This window comes from Salmo salar, chromosome ssa05 (assembly GCF_905237065.1).
Source record: "Salmo salar chromosome ssa05, Ssal_v3.1, whole genome shotgun sequence".
NCBI classification, from domain to species: domain Eukaryota; kingdom Metazoa; phylum Chordata; class Actinopteri; order Salmoniformes; family Salmonidae; genus Salmo; species Salmo salar.
This window is the reverse complement of record NC_059446.1, coordinates 87,656,729-87,678,518: the sequence shown is the minus strand read 5'-3', so window position 1 is coordinate 87,678,518 and position 21,790 is coordinate 87,656,729. Positions and strand designations below refer to the sequence as shown.

The 21,790-nt window shown below is 45.8% G+C and overlaps 1 protein-coding gene across 2 annotated transcripts in view; it reads right to left on the bottom strand.

Annotated features, from left to right (window-relative positions):
- Nucleotides 1-768: 768 nt before the first annotated feature.
- The window catches only part of LOC106598295 (transcription initiation factor TFIID subunit 2), a 47,941-nt gene continuing 26,919 nt past the window's right edge, over nt 769-21,790 (bottom strand). The window contains exons 18-27 of one of the 2 annotated variants that reach the window (XM_045719304.1): nt 18,816-18,956; nt 18,481-18,591; nt 18,086-18,279; nt 16,939-17,078; nt 10,218-10,287; nt 8,756-8,865; nt 5,859-6,091; nt 5,473-5,655; nt 2,826-2,928; nt 769-2,658 (exon numbers count right to left, since the gene is read on the bottom strand). In XM_045719304.1, the coding sequence (XP_045575260.1) occupies nt 2,384-2,658; nt 2,826-2,928; nt 5,473-5,655; nt 5,859-6,091; nt 8,756-8,865; nt 10,218-10,287; nt 16,939-17,078; nt 18,086-18,279; nt 18,481-18,591; nt 18,816-18,956 (1,560 nt within the window). In that variant the 3' untranslated portion in view covers nt 769-2,383. Of the gene's footprint in view, nt 2,659-2,825; nt 2,929-5,010; nt 5,065-5,472; nt 5,656-5,858; nt 6,092-8,755; nt 8,866-10,217; nt 10,288-16,938; nt 17,079-18,085; nt 18,280-18,480; nt 18,592-18,815; nt 18,957-21,790 lie in introns of those variants that run through there. The other variant, XM_045719305.1, reaches the window with a different exon arrangement.

Here is a 21,790-nt window from a genome sequence, read left to right as displayed (position 1 = left end):
TCACTGGGCCGGCAGTGAGGTAGTCGCCCAGTGAGGTAGTCGTCACTGGGCCGGCAGTGAGGAAGCTGTCACTGGGCCGGCAGTGAGGAAGCTGTCACTGGGCCGGCAGTGAGGAAGTTGTCACTGGGCCGGCAGTGAGGAAGTTGTCACTGGGCCGGCAGTGAGGTAGTCGCCCAGTGAGGTAGTCGTCACTGGGCCGGCAGTGAGGTAGTCGTCACTGGGCCGGCAGTGAGGAAGCTGTCACTGGGCCGGCAGTGAGGAAGCTGTCACTGGGCCGGCAGTGAGGAAGCTGTCACTGGGCCGGCAGTGAGGAAGTTGTCACTGGGCCGGCAGTGAGGAAGTTGTCACTGGGCCGGCAGTGAGGAAGCTGTCACTGGGCCGGCAGTGAGGAAGTTGTCACTGGGCCGGCAGTGAGGAAGCTGTTACTGGGCCGGCAGTGAGGAAGTTGTCACTGGGCCGGCAGTGAGGAAGTTGTCACTGGGCCGGCAGTGAGGAAGTTGTCACTGGGCCGGCAGTGAGGAAGCTGTTACTGGGCCGGCAGTGAGGAAGTTGTAAGGGTAGAACAAGGATACTGAAGACCACAGCTACACAGCCAGATCCTATCTACATTCTCCTCTGATAAATGTCCATCTGCCTTTTGTGGTGGGTGCAATTATTCAAAGGTTATGCTCTTGGTTACTACATTCTTCATATACAAAATTTCAAAGCGTAATTGCTATTATATATTGAGCGTTATTGAAGAAAAGTTCCAGGATATAAAAACACACATTCTTGACATCAGAAGCTTTATTTTCCAACATCTTCATGATAATGTAGTCCTGTCCTACCTAGAAGAAAAGGTTCCAACACAACTACAGTACATAATGAATATAAAGAACAGTTACTGATTGGGTCAGGGACAAGGAGAACACAATCTAGTTACCGATTGGGTCAGGGACAAGGAGACCACCCACAATCTAGTTACTGATTGGGTGAGGGACAAGGAGAACACAATCTAATGACTTAACAGTAAAAACAAACAGTTAAAACATGCATGGGTAGAAACTGGTATAGAACAACCCAATGACTCTTCACTATGGTCATGTCATACAGGGCAGCAATTAGGCTATTAGTCATGCTACATCCAAAATGGCACCCTATTCCCAATAAAATGCACTACTTTTCACCAGAGCCGTATGGGCCCTGGTCAAACAGAGTGTACTATATAACGAATAGGGTGCGGTTTAGAACGCAAAACAGTCATGGTCTACTGCAGGTCAGCCTAATTATTTATATTATAATTTTTATTTTGCTATAAATTCTACATCCTAAACGTTTAGAAACATCTCATTCTTGATTCTACCACCTTTGAATTGATCGGATCTCTGAATGAGAGTGTAATTTCCCCTCTTAGTTTAATTGCAGGGTTAAAGTAAACCTGTAATTCCCTGTGTCCAGGGCAACATAATAAAACACAGGGAAAGACTTGTGAGGACAGCCACTAACTGAACATGTTGTTGATGATGGTAGGAGACAGACAGGCACAGCCAGAAGTGTGTGTGTGGTGGGTGTGTCTGAGTGTGGTTAAGGTGATTGGAGACTGGGATGCTTTTAAAACCAAAGGGCTCCCTTCTGGAGAGGCACACAGGTCTGCCTCTCAGTGTGGTTAATGAAGACGTCACAGAATGTCGGTTAGGCTACACTCCCCCCCCCACATTGACTGCAAGGCCAGCCGGGAATCCACACTGAATATGGCTCCACTTTCCAAATCCAAACTAAACATAGCTCCGATTTAAACAGTGAAACATATTTAGTATGGATTCCAGGCTAGTTGACATGTAGCAAACCAGTAAGGTCTATTCAGAGGAGTTGAACCACTGACAGTTGGAGTCTAGTCTTGAGGGTGATGTTTCACAGCTCAGTCTCTCTTGCAGATAATATTGTGTTTCATAGCTCTGGACCAACCAGGCGGCAGCGCTGTGTTCTAGTCAGACATGGATGGAGACCTCACGGAGCGTCCACTAGCAGGGCTGTTACTGAAGGACCAACCAGGAGACAGAGCTGTGTTCTAGTCAGACATGGATGGAGACCTCACGGAGCGTCCACTAGCAGGGCTGTTACTGAAGGACCAACCAGGAGACAGAGCTGTGTTCTAGTCAGACATGGATGGAGACCTCACGGAGCGTCCACTAGCAGGGCTGTTACTGAAGGACCAACCAGGAGACAGAGCTGTGTTCTAGTCAGACATGGATGGAGACCTCACGGAGCGTCCACTAGCAGGGCTGTTACTGAAGGACCAACCAGGAGACAGAGCTGTGTTCTAGTCAGACATGGATGGAGACCTCACGGAGCGTCCACTAGCAGGGCTGTTACTGAAGGACCAACCAGGAGACAGAGCTGTGTTCTAGTCAGACATGGATGGAGACCTCACGGAGCGTCCACTAGCAGGGCTGTTACTGAAGGCATGGGAGTCCCTCTCCTTGTCTTTACTCTCATGTTTGTGTTTGTGTTTATGTTTGTGCTTCTTCTTCTTCTTCTTCTTGTGCTCGTGGTGGTGGTGGTGATGGTGGTGGTCACCGCTGTGTTTGGAGGAAGAGGTGGACTCTTTGCTGAAGGAAGAAGGTAAGGGGGTGACAGGCAGGGAGAGGACGGCCTGGTCCACGGCTGGAGGTTCCTTACCTGACGAGGGGAGAGAGGAGACAGGAAGAGACAGATTTAATGTACTGAATACCAATCAGCTAGAAGTGCATCAAGTTCTTCAAAAGAAGGACTAGATTGTCAAAGCATGAATGAAGCCCAGTTGTGAAGCAGTATGATAAGTGCAGGATGTTTGACGGGGTGCTGACCTGGTGTGGATGGCCTCTCCAGGATGTTGAGGTGGTGGTGGATGAACGCCTGGCTGTCATGGGGACTCTCCATGTCAATCTCATCTTCCTCCATGGTGTTGAACTGAAACAACAACATCATCATCATCATCAGTCATAACCATCTGATCTGATCTTCCTCCATGGTGTTGAACTGAAACATCATCATCATCATCATCATCAGTCATAACCATCTGATCTGATCTTCCTCCATGGTGTTGAACTGAAACATCATCATCATCATCAGTCATAACCATCTGATCTGATCTTCCTCCATGGTGTTGAACTGAAACAACAACATCATCATCATCATCAGTCATAACCATCTGATCTGATCTTCCTCCATGGTGTTGAACTGAAACATCATCATCATCATCATCATCAGTCATAACCATCTGATCTGATCTTCCTCCATGGTGTTGAACTGAAACATCATCATCATCATCAGTCATAACCATCTGATCTGATCTTCCTCCACGGTGTTGAACTGAAACATCATCATCATCATCAGTCATAACCATCTGATCTGATCTTCCTCCATGGTGTTGAACTGAAACATCATCATCATCATCAGTCATAACCATCTGATCTGATCTTCCTCCATGGTGTTGAACTGAAACATCATCATCATCATCATCAGTCATAACCATCTGATCTGATCTTCCTCCATGGTGTTGAACTGAAACATCATCATCAGTCATAACCATCTGATCTGATCTTCCTCCATGGTGTTGAACTGAAACATCATCATCATCATCATCATCAGTCATAACCATCTGATCTGATCTTCCTCCATGGTGTTGAACTGAAACATCATCATCATCATCAGTCATAACCATCTGATCTGATCTTCCTCCATGGTGTTGAACTGAAACATCATCATCATCATCATCAGTCATAACCATCTGATCTGATCTTCCTCCACGGTGTTGAACTGAAACATCATCATCATCATCATCATCAGTCATAACCATCTGATCTGATCTTCCTCCATGGTGTTGAACTGAAACAACATCATCATCATCAGTCATAACCATCTGATCTGATCTTCCTCCATGGTGTTGAACTGAAACATCATCATCATCATCATCAGTCATAACCATCTGATCTCATCTTCCTCCACGGTGTTGAACTGAAACATCATCATCATCATCAGTCATAACCATCTGATCTGATCTTCCTCCATGGTGTTGAACTGAAACATCATCATCATCATCATCAGTCATAACCATCTGATCTGATCTTCCTCCATGGTGTTGAACTGAAACATCATCATCATCATCATCATCAGTCATAACCATCTGATCTGATCTTCCTCCACGGTGTTGAACTGAAACATCATCATCATCATCAGTCATAACCATCTGATCTGATCTTCCTCCATGGTGTTGAACTGAAACATCATCATCATCATCAGTCATAACCATCTGATCTGATCTTCCTCCATGGTGTTGAACTGAAACATCATCATCATCATCAGTCATAACCATCTGATCTGATCTTCCTCCACGGTGTTGAACTGAAACATCATCATCATCATCATCATCAGTCATAACCATCTGATCTGATCTTCCTCCATGGTGTTGAACTGAAACATCATCATCATCATCAGTCATAACCATCTGATCTGATCTTCCTCCATGGTGTTGAACTGAAACATCATCATCATCATCAGTCATAACCATCTGATCTGATCTTCCTCCATGGTGTTGAACTGAAACATCATCATCATCATCAGTCATAACCATCTGATCTGATCTTCCTCCATGGTGTTGAACTGAAACATCATCATCATCATCAGTCATAACCATCTGATCTGATCTTCCTCCATGGTGTTGAACTGAAACATCATCATCATCATCATCATCAGTCATAACCATCTGATCTGATCTTCCTCCATGGTGTTGAACTGAAACATCATCATCATCATCAGTCATAACCATCTGATCTGATCTTCCTCCATGGTGTTGAACTGAATCATCATCATCATCAGTCATAACCATCTGATCTGATCTTCCTCCATGGTGTTGAACTGAATCATCATCATCATCAGTCATAACCATCTGATCTGATCTTCCTCCATGGAGTTGAACTGAAACATCATCATCATCATCAGTCATAACCATCTGATCTGATCTTCCTCCATGGTGTTGAACTGAAACATCATCATCATCATCATCAGTCATAACCATCTGATCTGATCTTCCTCCATGGTGTTGAACTGAAACATCATCATCATTCAACACCATCACAAGATTGAGCAATCACAGTGATTCACGTCAAGTCAAATACGATCAGCAATGGGACCGCGCCAGTCCCGACCGTCGACCGCGCCAGTCCCGACCGTCGACCGCGCCAGTCCCGACCGTCGACCGCGCCAGTCCCGACTGTAGACCGCGCCAGTTGGACTGTTGACTGCGCCAGTTCCGACTGTATCAGTTTAAAGGAAAGAGGTAGATTAATCCAGACACAGAGTCCACAGTGGCGCTGCTTCAGTCCTCAGGGGAGCCTGAAATGGTTCACACACACATACTAACACATGGACACACACACACACATTATTGGGTAAAGCCTGTAGTGAAAGCCCAGACAAGTAAAAGCGTCTCCCCACGGCGCTCGAGATCCTTACTCTGATCTTGAATTTTTTACTGGTGTCCTCTTCCTGCAGTACCTGGCCTGGCTCCGGTGGGGACGAGCCCAGCGGACCAACTACACTGTCCAACTTCCTCTTCAGACCCTGAGGGGGCGGGGCCACACCACTGGACATAGACACGCTGGACACTGTCTCCATGGTGATCAGGCCCTCATCCAGCTAGAGAGGGGAGGGGGAGAGAGAGGGACAGAGGGAAGAGATGGAGGGGGAGAAAGGGAAATTATGCTATAACAAAACTCAGATGAGGTTGACGGAAAAGATTTTAGGTGAAGATTTAATAAGATAAGAAGGCCCAAGTCCCCACTAAAATATATTATTATATTAAAAAGGTTAAATCATGAGTATTTCTTTTTTCTTGTTACACTGCTAGTGAAGCCCATGACAGGGATATGAACGCCCATGGTGTTGCCAGTCATCTCTGTGGTGTCTGGTCCCTGTTCAGGCTTGATAGTGGGGTTGAGGACAGCCTTCTTCTCCTTGAGGTTGAGTACCAGGCCCAGCTCGGGCAGGGGCAGGCAGGAGGGACGAGTCAGACCAAACAGAGTGTAGTACAGATTCACCGCGTCACACCGTAAACGCCAGTCATGAGACGTACCTGGGGGAACAGTGACATGGCAGGGTCTGAACACATTCAACTTTACAGCTTCATTCAGCTTCATTCAACTTTACACATTCAACTTTACAGCTTGATTCAACTTTACACATTCAACTTTACAGCTTCATTCAGCTTCATTCAACTTTACACATTCAACTTTACAGCTTCATTCAACTTTACACATTCAACTTTACAGCTTCATTCAGCTTCATTCAACTTTACAGCTTCATTCAACTTTACACATTCAACTTTACAGCTGGACAAAAGTAATGTTCAGATCATTGTAAAGTTTCACTATTGTTTTCTAACCCAAGCCAATGATAGTAATACCATTGGTATGAATGGAATCACTGATACCGTGTCAAGTTAAATCCATTGGTATGAATGGAATCACTGATACCATGTCAAGTTAAATCCATTGGTATGAATGGAATCACTGATACCATGTCAAGTTAAATCCATTGGTATGAATGGAATCACTGATACCGTGTCAAGTTAAATCCATTGGTATGAATGGAATCACTGATACCATGTCAAGTTAAATCCATTGGTATGAATAGAATCACTGATACCGTGTCAAGTTAAATCCATAAAAACCCAGGAAGCGGTTTAGGAATAGGGTCTTATTTTGTCTTAGAAAAGCTTTGAGAAAACTAGAAATGCACATTATGCACAAAACTACAGTAGCTTATTCAGTTTCCAGTCATAGTTTGTGTTATCATGTACATAACATCTGATAAAATAGAGATTAACTGGTATTAACTGGTTTAAATTGAACATAACAGATCCTCAGTTGTTTTCCAAGCCAGGTGATAATAACAGTGGTGTGAATGTAATCACTGACGTTATGGTGCTGGGAATAATAACACAAACGGCAGATTATCAACAGTTTATTACTGCGAGTCATAAACTGGGTTGGCAACGAGAACGACGTTCCACTGCCAACAGTCACAACCAACCTCAGAGCATAGAAGTACATTCAAAACATATGAAATAGTACACTACAATAACAGAACACATCTACAACCCCCCAGCAGTCCAGTAAAATATCCACCTTGTTTCAAAAAGGTGCTTATTCTTCCAAACGTTACGGAAGTCTTTCAAATAACAGATTTCTGTTGGGAAGAGCGCAGTTTACAGCTCTAACTGGTTTGATGCAACAACACATAATAAGTCCATTGGCCACACTGTCTGTCTGTCTGTCTGAGACAACACCCACCAGCTCTGCGTTTCCAGACCCCTCCTGACAGACCGTGTTTGAGCAGGTTAGTGTTCTCCGAGGCTCTCAGCTGTGTTTGACCTCATTAGAACTGTAGCCAGGAGCCCCCCCCCCCCAAGACATGGTCTACATCCCAAAATACACCCCATTCTCTGTATACTGCACTACACAGAGGCCTGGTCATAAGTAGCACACTATATATTTGGAGATTGGATGCCATTTGGGACACAACCCTATTGAGGCCCGTCCCAGCAGGTCCCTATATCCCTCAAGACATGGACAAACCTAGAAACATGATAAAACGTGATCCTTCTCTTCCCTGGGAGAGAAACAGATGTTTTACGACTGTTAAGAGAAAACGTCTCTCTCTTTGAAAAGACATTTCACAACGTTTGGCATCTTTTGAAACAAGGTTTATATAAGCCTGCTGGGGATGTCCATGTAATGTGATGCTGAACATTTGCTCATAGTTTGTTATTGTAATGTAATAATGGGTCAGACTGACAGTTGAAGTTAGGACCATGGACATAATGTAATACAGGGACGTCCAAAAGTATTGGGCCAGTGACACATATTCTGGTTTTAGCTCTGTATTCCAGCACTTTGGATTTGAAATGATACAATGACTACGAGACTATGAGGTTAAAGTGCAAACATCAAATTAGACAGTTGTGCAACTCTTACCATCACAAACATTGATAAATGACTGTTGAGGTTAGCTAATTACACACATGGATTTGATTTGTGAGCAGTAACTGTCTCTGGCACTAACTCCGTCTCTGGCTGGATATCACTCCAGGTTGGGGGTTTGACTAGCCAGGTCTGAGTGGATATCACACCAGCCCCAGGTTGGGGGTTTGACTAGCCAGGCCTGAGTGGATATCACACCAGCCCCAGGTTGGGGGTTTGACTAGCCAGGCCTGAAAGGATATCACACCAGCCCCAGGTTGGGGGTTTGACTAGCCAGGCCTGAGTGGATATCACACCAGCCCCAGGTTGGGGGTTTGACTAGCCAGGCCTGAGTGGATATCACACCAGCCCCAGGTTGGGGGTTTGACTAGCCAGGCCTGAGTGGATATCACACCAGCCCCAGGTGGGGGTTTGACTAGCCAGGCCTGAGTGGATATCACACCAGCCCCAGGTTGGGGGTTTGACTAGCCAGGCCTGGGGGTCTCTGTCTGTACTGCATCTCATCAGGTTTGATTAGTTATGTCTGATCTTAAATGGCACCCTATTTGCTACATAGTACACTCCTTTTGATCCAGAGCCAACAAGCTTTATGTGGGCTCTGGTCAAACATAGTGCACTACATAGGGAATAGGGTCCAATAGGGCTCTGGTCAACAGTGGTGCACTATATAGGGAATAGGGTCCAATAGGGCTCTGGTCAACAGTGGTGCACTATATAGGGAATAGGGTGCCATTTAAGATGTACTAAGGTCTCACCTGAGTTCATGAGTTTCCACAGCTGGTCGACCAGAGCCTCGTTGCAGAGAGGAGACTCGGCTGCTTTGGTGAAGGGAGGGTTTTTACCCAGCATGCTTAAAATCTTGTGTCTGAACGAACAGAGAGAAAGTAAAGGTTAACATCCTGTTACTTCACAGCCACAGACCATCACATAACACCTTTCCCTGACAAACCATCACATAACACCTTTCCCTGACAAACCATCACATAACACATTTCCTGGGACAAACCATCACATAACACCTTTCCCTGACAAACCATCACATAACACATTTCCTGGGACAAATCATCACATAACACCTTTCCTGGGACACACCATCACATAACACCTCTCCTGGGACACACCATCACATAACACCTTTCCTGGGACACACCATCACATAACACCTTACATGGGACAAACCATCACATAACACCTTTCCTGGGACAAATCGTCACATTAACACCTTTCCTGGGACAAATCGTCACATAACACCTTTCCCCGACAAACCGTCACATAACACCTTTCCCTGACAAACCATCACATAACACCTTTCCTGGGACAAACCATCACATAACACCTTTCTTGGGACAAACCATCACATAACACCTTTCCTGGGACAAACCATCACATAACACCTTTCCTGGGACAAACCGTCACATAACACCTTACATGGGACAAACCGTCACATAACACCTTACATGGGACAAACCGTCACATAACACCTTTCCTGGGACAGACCGTCACATAACACCTTTCCTGGGACAAACCGTCACATAACACCTTTCCCTGACAAACCATCACATAACACCTTTCCTGGGACAAACCATCACATAACACCTTTCCTGGGACAAACCATCACATAACACCTTTCCAGGGACAAACCATCACATAACACCTTTCCTGGGACAAACCATCACATAACACCTTTCCTGGGACAAACCGTCACATAACACCTTTCCTGGGACAGACCGTCACATAACACCTTTCCCTGACAAACCATCACATAACACCTTTCCTGGGACAAACCATCACATAACACCTTTCCTGGGACATGGAAAATATCCACTAATAAGGGAAACAATCAGGATGAATATATTTAGATTCAAACGGCCGAGCATTAAGTATCATCAATACATTTCCTCAGACTACAGGTCTAAATGAGTTAATCAGTTGATAAATTCACTGTAACAGTCCTTGTTTTTACACAGCACTAAATAAATAACTACCCTGTTGTCTTGCTGCCTTAAGACAAAATGTCCCCATATTTTGAAGCCAGATAAATACACGATGATGCATCTTTATGTATTAGGCAGCCAACCCCACACACACACACACACACACACACACACACACACACACACACACACACACACACACACACACACACACACACACACACACACACACACACACACACACACACACACACACACACACACACACACACACACACAGTACCTGATGTAATGAGCCGGATCATTCTGGACCATGTTGAGCAGCCACTGCAGTTCCACGGAGCTCCTGTCAACTAGCAATAAACAGCATGTTAAAACAGACCACACACACACCTCTGTCCTGACAGCCAGGTAGGCAGGCAGGGCTGTGAGATTTATAAACATAATTCATCATCAGCAGGGATTGTGTGTGGGAGTCAGAGCGTGTTGGAAAGGGATACTCTCTAGATAGGAGTCAGTGTGATGTTACTACTATAACAAGAAGGGATACTCTCTGGGTAGGAGTCAGTGTGATGTTACTACTATAACAAGAAGGGATACTCTCTAGGTAGGAGTCAGTGTGATGTTACTACTATAACAAGAAGGGATACTCTCTGGGTAGGAGTCAGTGTGATGTTACTACTATAACAAGAAGGGATACTCTCTGGGTAGGAGTCAGTGTGATGTTACTACTATAACAAGAAGGGATACTCTCTGGGTAGGAGTCAGTGTGATGTTACTACTATAACAAGAAGGGATACTCTCTGGGTAGGAGTCAGTGTGATGTTACTACTATAACAAGAAGGGATACTCTCTGGGTAGGAGTCAGTGTGATGTTACTACTATAACAAGAAGGGATACTCTCTGGGTAGGAGTCAGTGTGATGTTACTACTATAACAAGAAGGGATACTCTCTAGGTAGGAGTCAGTGTGATGTTACTACTATAACAAGAAGGGATACTCTCTGGGTAGGAGTCAGTGTGATGTTACTACTATAACAAGAAGGGATACTCTCTGGGTAGGAGTCAGTGTGATGTTACTACTATAACAAGAAGGGATACTCTCTAGATAGGAGTCAGTGTGATGTTACTACTATAACAAGAAGGGATACTCTCTGGGTAGGAGTCAGTGTGATGTTACTACTATAACAAGAAGGGATACTCTCTGGGTAGGAGTCAGTGTGATGTTACTACTATAACAAGAAGGGATACTCTCTGGGTAGGAGTCAGTGTGATGTTACTACTATAACAAGAAGGGATACTCTCTAGATAGGAGTCAGTGTGATGTTACTACTATAACAAGAAGGGATACTCTCTGGGTAGGAGTCAGTGTGATGTTACTACTATAACAAGAAGGGATACTCTCTAGATAGGAGTCAGTGTGATGTTACTACTATAACAAGAAGGGATACTCTCTGGGTAGGAGTCAGTGTGATGTTACTACTATAACAAGAAGGGATACTCTCTGGGTAGGAGTCAGTGTGATGTTACTACTATAACAAGAAGGGATACTCTCTGGGTAGGAGTCAGTGTGATGTTACTACTATAACAAGAAGGGATACTCTCTAGGTAGGAGTCAGTGTGATGTTACTACAATAACAAGAAGGGATACTCTCTAGGTAGGAGTCAGTGTGATGTTACTACTATAACAAGAAGGGATACTCTCTGGGTAGGAGTCAGTGTGATGTTACTACTATAACAAGAAGGGATACTCTCTGGGTAGGAGTCAGTGTGATGTTACTACTATAACAAGAAGGGATACTCTCTGGGTAGGAGTCAGTGTGATGTTACTACTATAACAAGAAGGGATACTCTAGGTAGGAGTCAGTGTGATGTTACTACTATAACAAGAAGGGATACTCTCTGGGTAGGAGTCAGTGTGATGTTACTACTATAACAAGAAGGGATACTCTCTGGGTAGGAGTCAGTGTGATGTTACTACTATAACAGGAACTCTCTACTCTCTCGGTAGACGGAGTGAAACTGTCTGGATGGAGGGAGATGAACATTTAGGGTTAAACCCCAGGATGTGTCCAAAATGGCATTACTTTAGTGCACTACTTCTGTCCAGAGCCTTATCTGAGGACAGCATGGACTGGGAGGTTGATTCATTAAGCAGTAAGACACCTTTGTGGTTTGTGGTATATGGCCAATACCACGGCTAAGGGTTTTTCTTATGCACGACGCATCGCGGAGTGCCTGGATACAGCCCTTAGCCGTGGTGTATAGGCCATACAACACAAACCACAAAGGTGTCTTACTGCTTAATGAATCAACCTCCCAGTCCATGCTGTCCTCAGATAAGATGCCATTCAGTCTGGATGGAGGGATATTTAGGGTCAAGGTGTTCACCCCAGAGATTAAAACAGACTGACTGGTGACAGTCTGGATGGAGGGATATTTAGGGTCAAGGTGTTCACCCCAGAGATTAAAACAGACTGACTGGTGACAGTCTGGATGGAGAGATATTTAGGGTCAAGGTGTTCACCCCAGAGATTAAAACAGACTGACTGGTGACAGTCTGGATGGAGGGATATTTAGGGTCAAGGTGTTCACCCCAGAGATTAAAACAGACTGACTGGTGACAGTCTGGATGGAGGGATATTTAGGGTCAAGGTGTTCACCCCAGAGATTAAAACAGACTGACTGGTGACAGTCTGGATGGAGGGATATTTAGGGTCAAGGTGTTCACCCCAGAGATTAAAACAGACTGACTGGTGACAGTCTGGATGGAGGGATATTTAGGGTCAAGGTGTTCACCCCAGAGATTAAAACAGACTGACTGGTGACAGTCTGGATGGAGGGATATTTAGGGTCAAGGTGTTCACCCCAGAGATTAAAACAGACTGACTGGTGACAGTCTGGATGGATGGATATTTAGGGTCAAGGTGTTCACCCCATAGATTAAAACAGACTGACTGGTGACAGTCTGGATGGAGAGATATTTAGGGTCAAGGTGTTCACCCCAGAGATTAAAACAGACTGACTGGTGACAGTCTGGATGGAGGGATATTTAGGGTCAAGGTGTTCACCCCAGAGATTAAAACAGACTGACTGGTGACAGTCTGGATGGAGAGATATTTAGGGTCAAGGTGTTCACCCCAGAGATTAAAACAGACTGACTGGTGACAGTCTGGATGGAGGGATATTTAGGGTCAAGGTGTTCACCCCAGAGATTAAAACAGACTGACTGGTGACAGTCTGGATGGAGGGATATTTAGGGTCAAGGTGTTCACCCCAGAGATTAAAACAGACTGACTGGTGACAGTCTGGATGGAGAGATATTTAGGGTCAAGGTGTTCACCCCAGAGATTAAAACAGACTGACTGGTGACAGTCTGGATGGAGGGATATTTAGGGTCAAGGTGTTCACCCCAGAGATTAAAACAGACTGACTGGTGACAGTCTGGATGGAGGGATATTTAGGGTCAAGGTGTTCACCCCAGAGATTAAAACAGACTGACTGGTGACAGTCTGGATGGAGAGATATTTAGGGTCAAGGTGTTCACCCCAGAGATTAAAACAGACTGACTGGTGACAGTCTGGATGGAGGGATATTTAGGGTCAAGGTGTTCACCCCAGAGATTAAAACAGACTGACTGGTGACAGTCTGGATGGAGGGATATTTAGGGTCAAGGTGTTCACCCCAGAGATTAAAACAGACTGACTGGTGACAGTCTGGATGGAGGGATATTTAGGGTCAAGGTGTTCACCCCAGAGATTAAAACAGACTGACTGGTGACAGTCTGGATGGAGGGATATTTAGGGTCAAGGTGTTCACCCCAGAGATTAAAACAGACTGACTGGTGACAGTCTGGATGGAGGGATATTTAGGGTCAAGGTGTTCACCCCAGAGATTAAAACAGACTGACTGGTGACAGTCTGGATGGAGGGATATTTAGGGTCAAGGTGTTCACCCCAGAGATTAAAACAGACTGACTGGTGACAGTCTGGATGGAGGGATATTTAGGGTCAAGGTGTTCACCCCAGAGATTAAAACAGACTGACTGGTGACAGTCTGGATGGAGGGATATTTAGGGTCAAGGTGTTCACCCCAGAGATTAAAACAGACTGACTGGTGACAGTCTGGATGGAGGGATATTTAGGGTCAAGGTGTTCACCCCAGAGATTAAAACAGACTGACTGGTGACAGTCTGGATGGAGAGATATTTAGGGTCAAGGTGTTCACCCCAGAGATTAAAACAGACTGACTGGTGACAGTCTGGATGGAGAGATATTTAGGGTCAAGGTGTTCACCCCAGAGATTAAAACAGACTGACTGGTGACAGTCTGGATGGAGGGATATTTAGGGTCAAGGTGTTCACCACAGAGATTAAAACAGACTGACTGGTGACAGTCTGGATGGAGGGATATTTAGGGTCAAGGTGTTCACCCCAGAGATTAAAACAGACTGACTGGTGACAGTCTGGATGGAGGGATATTTAGGGTCAAGGTGTTCACCCCAGAGATTAAAACAGACTGACTGGTGACAGTCTGGATGGAGGGATATTTAGGGTCAAGGTGTTCACCCCAGAGATTAAAACAGACTGACTGGTGACAGTCTGGATGGAGGGATATTTAGGGTCAAGGTGTTCACCCCAGAGATTAAAACAGACTGACTGGTGACAGTCTGGATGGAGGGATATTTAGGGTCAAGGTGTTCACCCCAGAGATTAAAACAGACTGACTGGTGACAGTCTGGATGGAGGGATATTTAGGGTCAAGGTGTTCACCCCAGAGATTAAAACAGACTGACTGGTGACAGTCTGGATGGAGGGATATTTAGGGTCAAGGTGTTCACCCCAGAGATTAAAACAGACTGACTGGTGACAGTCTGGATGGAGGGATATTTAGGGTCAAGGTGTTCACCCCAGAGATTAAAACAGACTGACTGGTGACAGTCTGGATGGAGGGATACTTACGGTCAAGGTGTTCACCCCAGAGATTAAAACAGACTGACTGGTGACAGTCTGGATGGAGGGATATTTAGGGTCAAGGTGTTCACCCCAGAGATTAAAACAGACTGACTGGTGACAGTCTGGATGGAGGGATATTTAGGGTCAAGGTGTTCACACCAGAGATTAAAACAGACTGACTGGTGACAGTCTGGATGGAGGGATATTTAGGGTCAAGGTGTTCACCCCAGAGATTAAAACAGACTGACTGGTGACAGTCTGGATGGAGAGATATTTAGGGTCAAGGTGTTCACCCCAGAGATTAAAACAGACTAACTGGTGACAGTCTGGATGGAGGGATATTTAGGGTCAAGGTGTTCACCCCAGAGATTAAAACAGACTGACTGGTGACAGTCTGGATGGAGGGATATTTAGGGTCAAGGTGTTCACCCCAGAGATTAAAACAGACTGACTGGTGACAGTCTGGATGGAGGGATATTTAGGGTCAAGGTGTTCACACCAGAGATTAAAACAGACTGACTGGTGACAGTCTGGATGGAGGGATATTTAGGGTCAAGGTGTTCACCCCAGAGATTAAAACAGACTGACTGGTGACAGTCTGGATGGAGAGATATTTAGGGTCAAGGTGTTCACCCCAGAGATTAAAACAGACTGACTGGTGACAGTCTGGATGGAGAGATATTTAGGGTCAAGGTGTTCACCCCAGAGATTAAAACAGACTGACTGGTGACAGTCTGGATGGAGGGATATTTAGGGTCAAGGTGTTCACCCCAGAGATTAAAACAGACTGACTGGTGACAGTCTGGATGGAGGGATATTTAGGGTCAAGGTGTTCACCCCAGAGATTAAAACAGACTGACTGGTGACAGTCTGGATGGAGGGATATTTAGGGTCAAGGTGTTCACCCCAGAGATTAAAACAGACTGACTGGTGACAGTCTGGATGGAGGGATACTTAGGGTCAAGGTGTTCACCCCAGAGATTAAAACAGACTGACTGGTGACAGTCTGGATGGAGGGATATTTAGGGTCAAGGTGTTCACCCCAGAGATTAAAACAGACTGACTGGTGACAGTCTGGATGGAGGGATATTTAGGGTCAAGGTGTTCACCCCAGAGATTAAAACAGACTGACTGGTGACAGTCTGGATGGAGGGATATTTAGGGTCAAGGTGTTCACCCCAGAGATTAAAACAGACTGACTGGTGACAGTCTGGATGGAGAGATATTTAGGGTCAAGGTGTTCACCCCAGAGATTAAAACAGACTGACTGGTGACAGTCTGGATGGAGGGATATTTAGGGTCAAGGTGTTCACCCCAGAGAACTAGGCCGTGTCTGAAATGGCACGCTAGTCTCCTTGTAGAGTGCATTCGGAAAGTATTCCTTTCCACATTTTGTTACGTTACAGCCTTATTCTAAAATGGATTAAATACATGTTTTTCCTCAGTCTACACACAATACCTCATAATGACAAAGCAAATAAAGTTTTTGAAACATTATTGCAAGTATTCAGACCCTTTGCTATAAACTCAAAATTGAGCTCAGGTGCATCCTGTTTCCATTGATCATCCTTGATGTTTCTACAACTTGATTGGAGTCCACCTGTGGTAAATTCAATTGATTGGACATGATTTGGAAAGGCACACACCTGTCTAAATAAAGGTCCTACAGTTGACAGTGCATGTCAGAGCAAAAACCAAGCCATGAGGTGGAAGGAATTGTCCGTAGAGCGCCGAGACAGGCTTGTGTCGAGGCACAGATCTGGAGGTGACCAAGAACCTGTTTTTGGTTTGTCATTATGGGATATTGTGTGTAGATTGATGAGAAAAGAAAACAATTTAATCCATTTCAGAATAAGGCTGTAACGTAAAAAAATGTGGGAAAAGTCAAGGGGTCTGAATACTTTCTGAATGCTCTGTAGTCAAGTGCACTACTTCTGGTTAGAGCCCTATGGGACTAATTCTAACCCTATGTTGATCTGGCTAAATGTAGTGCACTACATAGGGAATAGGGTGTGTCCTACCAACTTCACTACTACTAGTTTGATGTATACCTCTTGTGTAGTCCACCACAGCTTCCAGTGCTGCGACACGCACATCCACAAAGTGTCCATATTCTGCATAGGATTTAAACAGAGAGGGGTCACTGGGAATATGACCATTCTTCTGAAGCATCCGGATAGCTCTGAGACAACTGGAGAGAGGGAAGAAAGAGAGGGGGATGGAGGAGAGAGCGAGCGAGAGCGAGAGCGAGAGAGCGAGAGAAATGGAGGCGAGAGAGGGGTCACTCAGCTATAAGCCTAATCATAGTTCCTGATTTCTAACGCACCAATACACTTTAGGGTTAAAAAGATTTGGAGTTCTACAACTGGAAATCAAAGTTGCAGATTGTGCCTTGAAGGCATTTTGATTGATAAGATCATGCAGGTGGGAAAGTTTACCCTGGCACTCAACTAGCTTCCTGTACGGGACGTGTTTGGCAATATTTGGGGAGAGGGTACAAGGGCCAAAAAGCTTCCACACCAGACAGTTCAACAATGACACTTTAGGTCAACCACTATTTGGTCAATCGTTTATCGATCAACACAATGTAAAACCAGCCACTAAAAGCGGCCAATCAAAACACTGACATCAAGCACCCGCATTTACCACCACCACCATTTACCACCACCACTTACCACCACTTACCACCACCACTTACCACCACTTACCACCCACATTCACCACCATCATTTACCACCACCATTTACCACCACCATTTACCACCACCCACAGGTACCACCACTAAAAACCACCATTTACCACCACCATTTATGTTTAGTTTATATAGTATAATGTATAGTGGGTATCTATGGTAGTGATTATCTCTACCTGACAGTGATGGTGTTGTGGTAGCTGGACAGTAGTGATGATCTCCTCCAGGATGTTTAGTTTATATAGTATAATGTATAGTGGGTATCTATGGTAGTGATTATCTCTACCTGACAGTGATGGTGTTGTGGTAGCTGGACAGTAGTGATGATCTCCTCCAGGATGTTTAGTTTATATAGTATAATGTATAGTGGGTATCTATAGTAGTGATTATCTCTACCTGACAGTGATGGTGTTGTGGTAGCTGGACAGTAGTGATGATCTCCTCCAGGATGTTTAGTTTATATAGTATAATGTATAGTGGGTATCTATAGTAGTGATTATCTCTACCTGACAGTGATGGTGTTGCGGTAGCTGGGCAGTAGTTTCTCCATGTTAAGAGACCGTGTGATCTCCTCCAGGATGAGGCGTACGTCTCCGTTGAGGTTGTCCACGGTGCGCACCTCGTTACTGATGCTGATGGCCGGGGTCAGGGAGTTGGTGAGGGCATCAATCAGCTCGGCACGGTAGTAGTTGTCAGAGAACTAGGGGAAAAGAGAAAGACAACAACATTAAAGCCATTAGTGCCGGGTCAGTCTGGCCCAGTGGTCAGCACAGCCAACTCCAGAACACCATACAGGATTACCAACGATGGCGATCCCTGGTCCAACACTCTCTGAACGGTTCATCTCCTTCACCCTGTCCCCTTCTATTCATTGGTCACAACAGAACAAACCCCATCTCACCTTGTTCTTCCTGTTGTCGTTGTACTTGATGAGGTCCAGGATGAAGTTGAGGACGTCTTTGGGACAGAGGTTCTGGATGTCTCTGAGCTGAGCCATGGCTACAGGCATGGTCTAGGTATAGATCAAACACAGCTCATTACACACGCCAAAATACTGGACCACAGTATTACACATTTCTTGCAATTTACAAGGAAACTAATTCAGATTTTGTCCGCCATTGTTTCCTAAAGGTTTAGGTTCTGTGACGAAGTAAAAACCTCTACAGTGTGTAACACGTATCCCATGACTGATAAGATATTTAACAAACAGACAGTCTCGTGATCTACGTTAAATACCTTCTGTAGGAAGTAGCTCTGGAAGCTGATGAAGGTGTTGGTCTTGACGATGTTTGGACAGCTCTTACAGCAGAACATCCTGGTGAACAGAGACTTCATGGCTGGAGGACCGGTCCAGGTGCTCATCATGGAGTTGGCTATCTATGAATATTAAAAACAGGAAATACGTGATACAGCTTCCTCCTCCTCTTCTATTTGAGCTGATGTGTGACAGCTAGCTATCCTGGTGAACAGGCACTTCACAGAAGAGTGGAGTTTCACTATCTAGACACAGAAGACACTAAATAATAGACGTATTAGCTAGTAATCTAACTAGGATGACACATGACACTCTGAAGGTTTCCTAGACAAAACGTTGTGCTACTCATTTGAAAGTTAACTGCAAGGGGACAAGAGAGTGTAACTATGATTAGATTTTCCAGAGTTCAGAACAATTGGCTTCTAGCAGACTGGCTTCTAGCCTGTTACATGAGGAAGTGACAGAGCTGAGGGTCTCCCTGCTCTCTCAGCAGGATATTAGAGAAGGACAGAGCTGAGGGTCTCCCTGCTCTCTCAGCAGGATATTAGAGAAGGACAGAGCTGAGGGTCTCCCTGCTCTCTCTCAGCAGGATATTAGAGAAGAACAGAGCTGAGGGTCTCCCTGCTCTCTCTCAGCAGGATATTAGAGAAGGACAGAGCTGAGGGTCTACCTGCTCTCTCTCAGCAGGATATTAGAGAAGGACAGAGCTGAGGGTCTACCTGCTCTCTCTCAGCAGGATATTAGAGAAGGACAGAGCTGAGGGTCTCCCTGCTCTCTCTCAGCAGGATATTAGAGAAGGACAGAGCTGAGGGTCTCCCTGCTCTCTCTCAGCAGGATATTAGAGAAGAACAGAGCTGAGGGTCTCCCTGCTCTCTCTCAGCAGGATATTAGAGAAGAACAGAGCTGAGGGTCTCCCTGCTCTCTCTCAGCAGGATATTAGAGAAGGGCAGAGCTGAGGGTCTCCCTGCTCTCTCTCAGCAGGATATTAGAGAAGGACAGAGCTGAGGGTCTCCCTGCTCTCTCTCAGCAGGATATTAGAGAAGGACAGAGCTGAGGGTCTCCCTGCTCTCTCAGCAGGATATTAGAGAAGGACAGAGCTGAGGGTCTACCTGCTCTCTCTCAGCAGGATATTAGAGAAGGACAGAGCCGAGGGTCTCCCTGCTCTCTCTCAGCAGGATATTAGAGAAGAACAGAGCCGAGGGTCTCCCTGCTCTCTCTCAGCAGGATATTAGAGAAGGACAGAGCTGAGGGTCTACCTGCTCTCTCTCAGCAGGATATTAGAGAAGGACAGAGCTGAGGGTCTCCCTGCTCTCTCTCAGCAGGATATTAGAGAAGGACAGAGCTGAGGGTCTCCCTGCTCTCTCTCAGCAGGATATTAGAGAAGGACAGAGCTGAGGGTCTACCTGCTCTCTCTCAGCAGGATATTAGAGAAGGACAGAGCTGAGGGTCTCCCTGCTCTCTCTCAGCAGGATATTAGAGAAGGACAGAGCTGAGGGTCTACCTGCTCTCTCTCAGCAGGATATTAGAGAAGGACAGAGCTGAGGGTCTCCCTGCTCTCTCTCAGCAGGATATTAGAGAGAAGGACAGAGCTGAGGGTCTACCTGCTCTCTCTCAGCAGGATATTAGAGAAGGACAGAGCTGAGGGTCTACCTGCTCTCTCTCAGCAGGATATTAGAGAAGGACAGAGCTGAGGGTCTCCCTGCTCTCTCTCAGCAGGATATTACAGAAGGACAGAGCTGAGGGTCTCCCTGCTCTCTCTCAGCAGGATATTAGAGAAGGACAGAGCTGAGGGTCTCCCTGCTCTCTCAGCAGGATATTAGAGAAGGACAGAGCTGAGGGTCTACCTGCTCTCTCTCAGCAGAATATTAGAGAAGGACAGAGCCGAGGGTCTCCCTGCTCTCTCTCAGCAGGATATTAGAGAAGAACAGAGCTGAGGGTCTCCCTGCTCTCTCTCAGCAGGATATTAGAGAAGGACAGAGCTGAGGGTCTACCTGCTCTCTCTCAGCAGGATATTAGAGAAGGACAGAGCTGAGGGTCTCCCTGCTCTCTCTCAGCAGGATATTAGAGAAGGACAGAGCTGAGGGTCTCCCTGCTCTCTCTCAGCAGGATATTAGAGAAGGACAGAGCTGAGGGTCTACCTGCTCTCTCTCAGCAGGATATTAGAGAAGGACAGAGCTGAGGGTCTCCCTGCTCTCTCTCAGCAGGATATTAGAGAAGGACAGAGCTGAGGGTCTCCCTGCTCTCTCTCAGCAGGATATTAGAGAAGGACAGAGCTGAGGGTCTCCCTGCTCTCTCTCAGCAGGATATTAGAGAAGAACAGAGCTGAGGGTCTCCCTGCTCTCTCTCAGCAGGATATTAGAGAAGAACAGAGCTGAGGGTCTCCCTGCTCTCTCTCAGCAGGATATTAGAGAAGGACAGAGCTGAGGGTCTCCCTGCTCTCTCTCAGCAGGATATTAGAGAAGAACAGAGCTGAGGGTCTCCCTGCTCTCTCTCAGCAGGATATTAGAGAAGGACAGAGCTGAGGGTCTCCCTGCTCTCTCTCAGCAGGATATTAGAGAAGGACAGAGCTGAGGGTCTACCTGCTCTCTCTCAGCAGGATATTAGAGAAGGACAGAGCTGAGGGTCTCCCTGCTCTCTCTCAGCAGGATATTAGAGAAGGACAGAGCTGAGGGTCTCCCTGCTCTCTCTCAGCAGGATATTAGAGAAGGACAGAGCTGAGGGTCTCCCTGCTCTCTCTCAGCAGGATATTAGAGAAGGACAGAGCTGAGGGTCTCCCTGCTCTCTCTCAGCAGGATATTAGAGAAGGACAGAGCTGAGGGTCTACCTGCTCGCTCTCAGCAGGATATTAGAGAGAAGAGCTGAGGGTCTCCCTGCTCTCTCTCAGCAGGATATTAGAGAGAAGGACAGAGCTGAGGGTCTACCTGCTCTCTCTCAGCAGGATATTAGAGAAGGACAG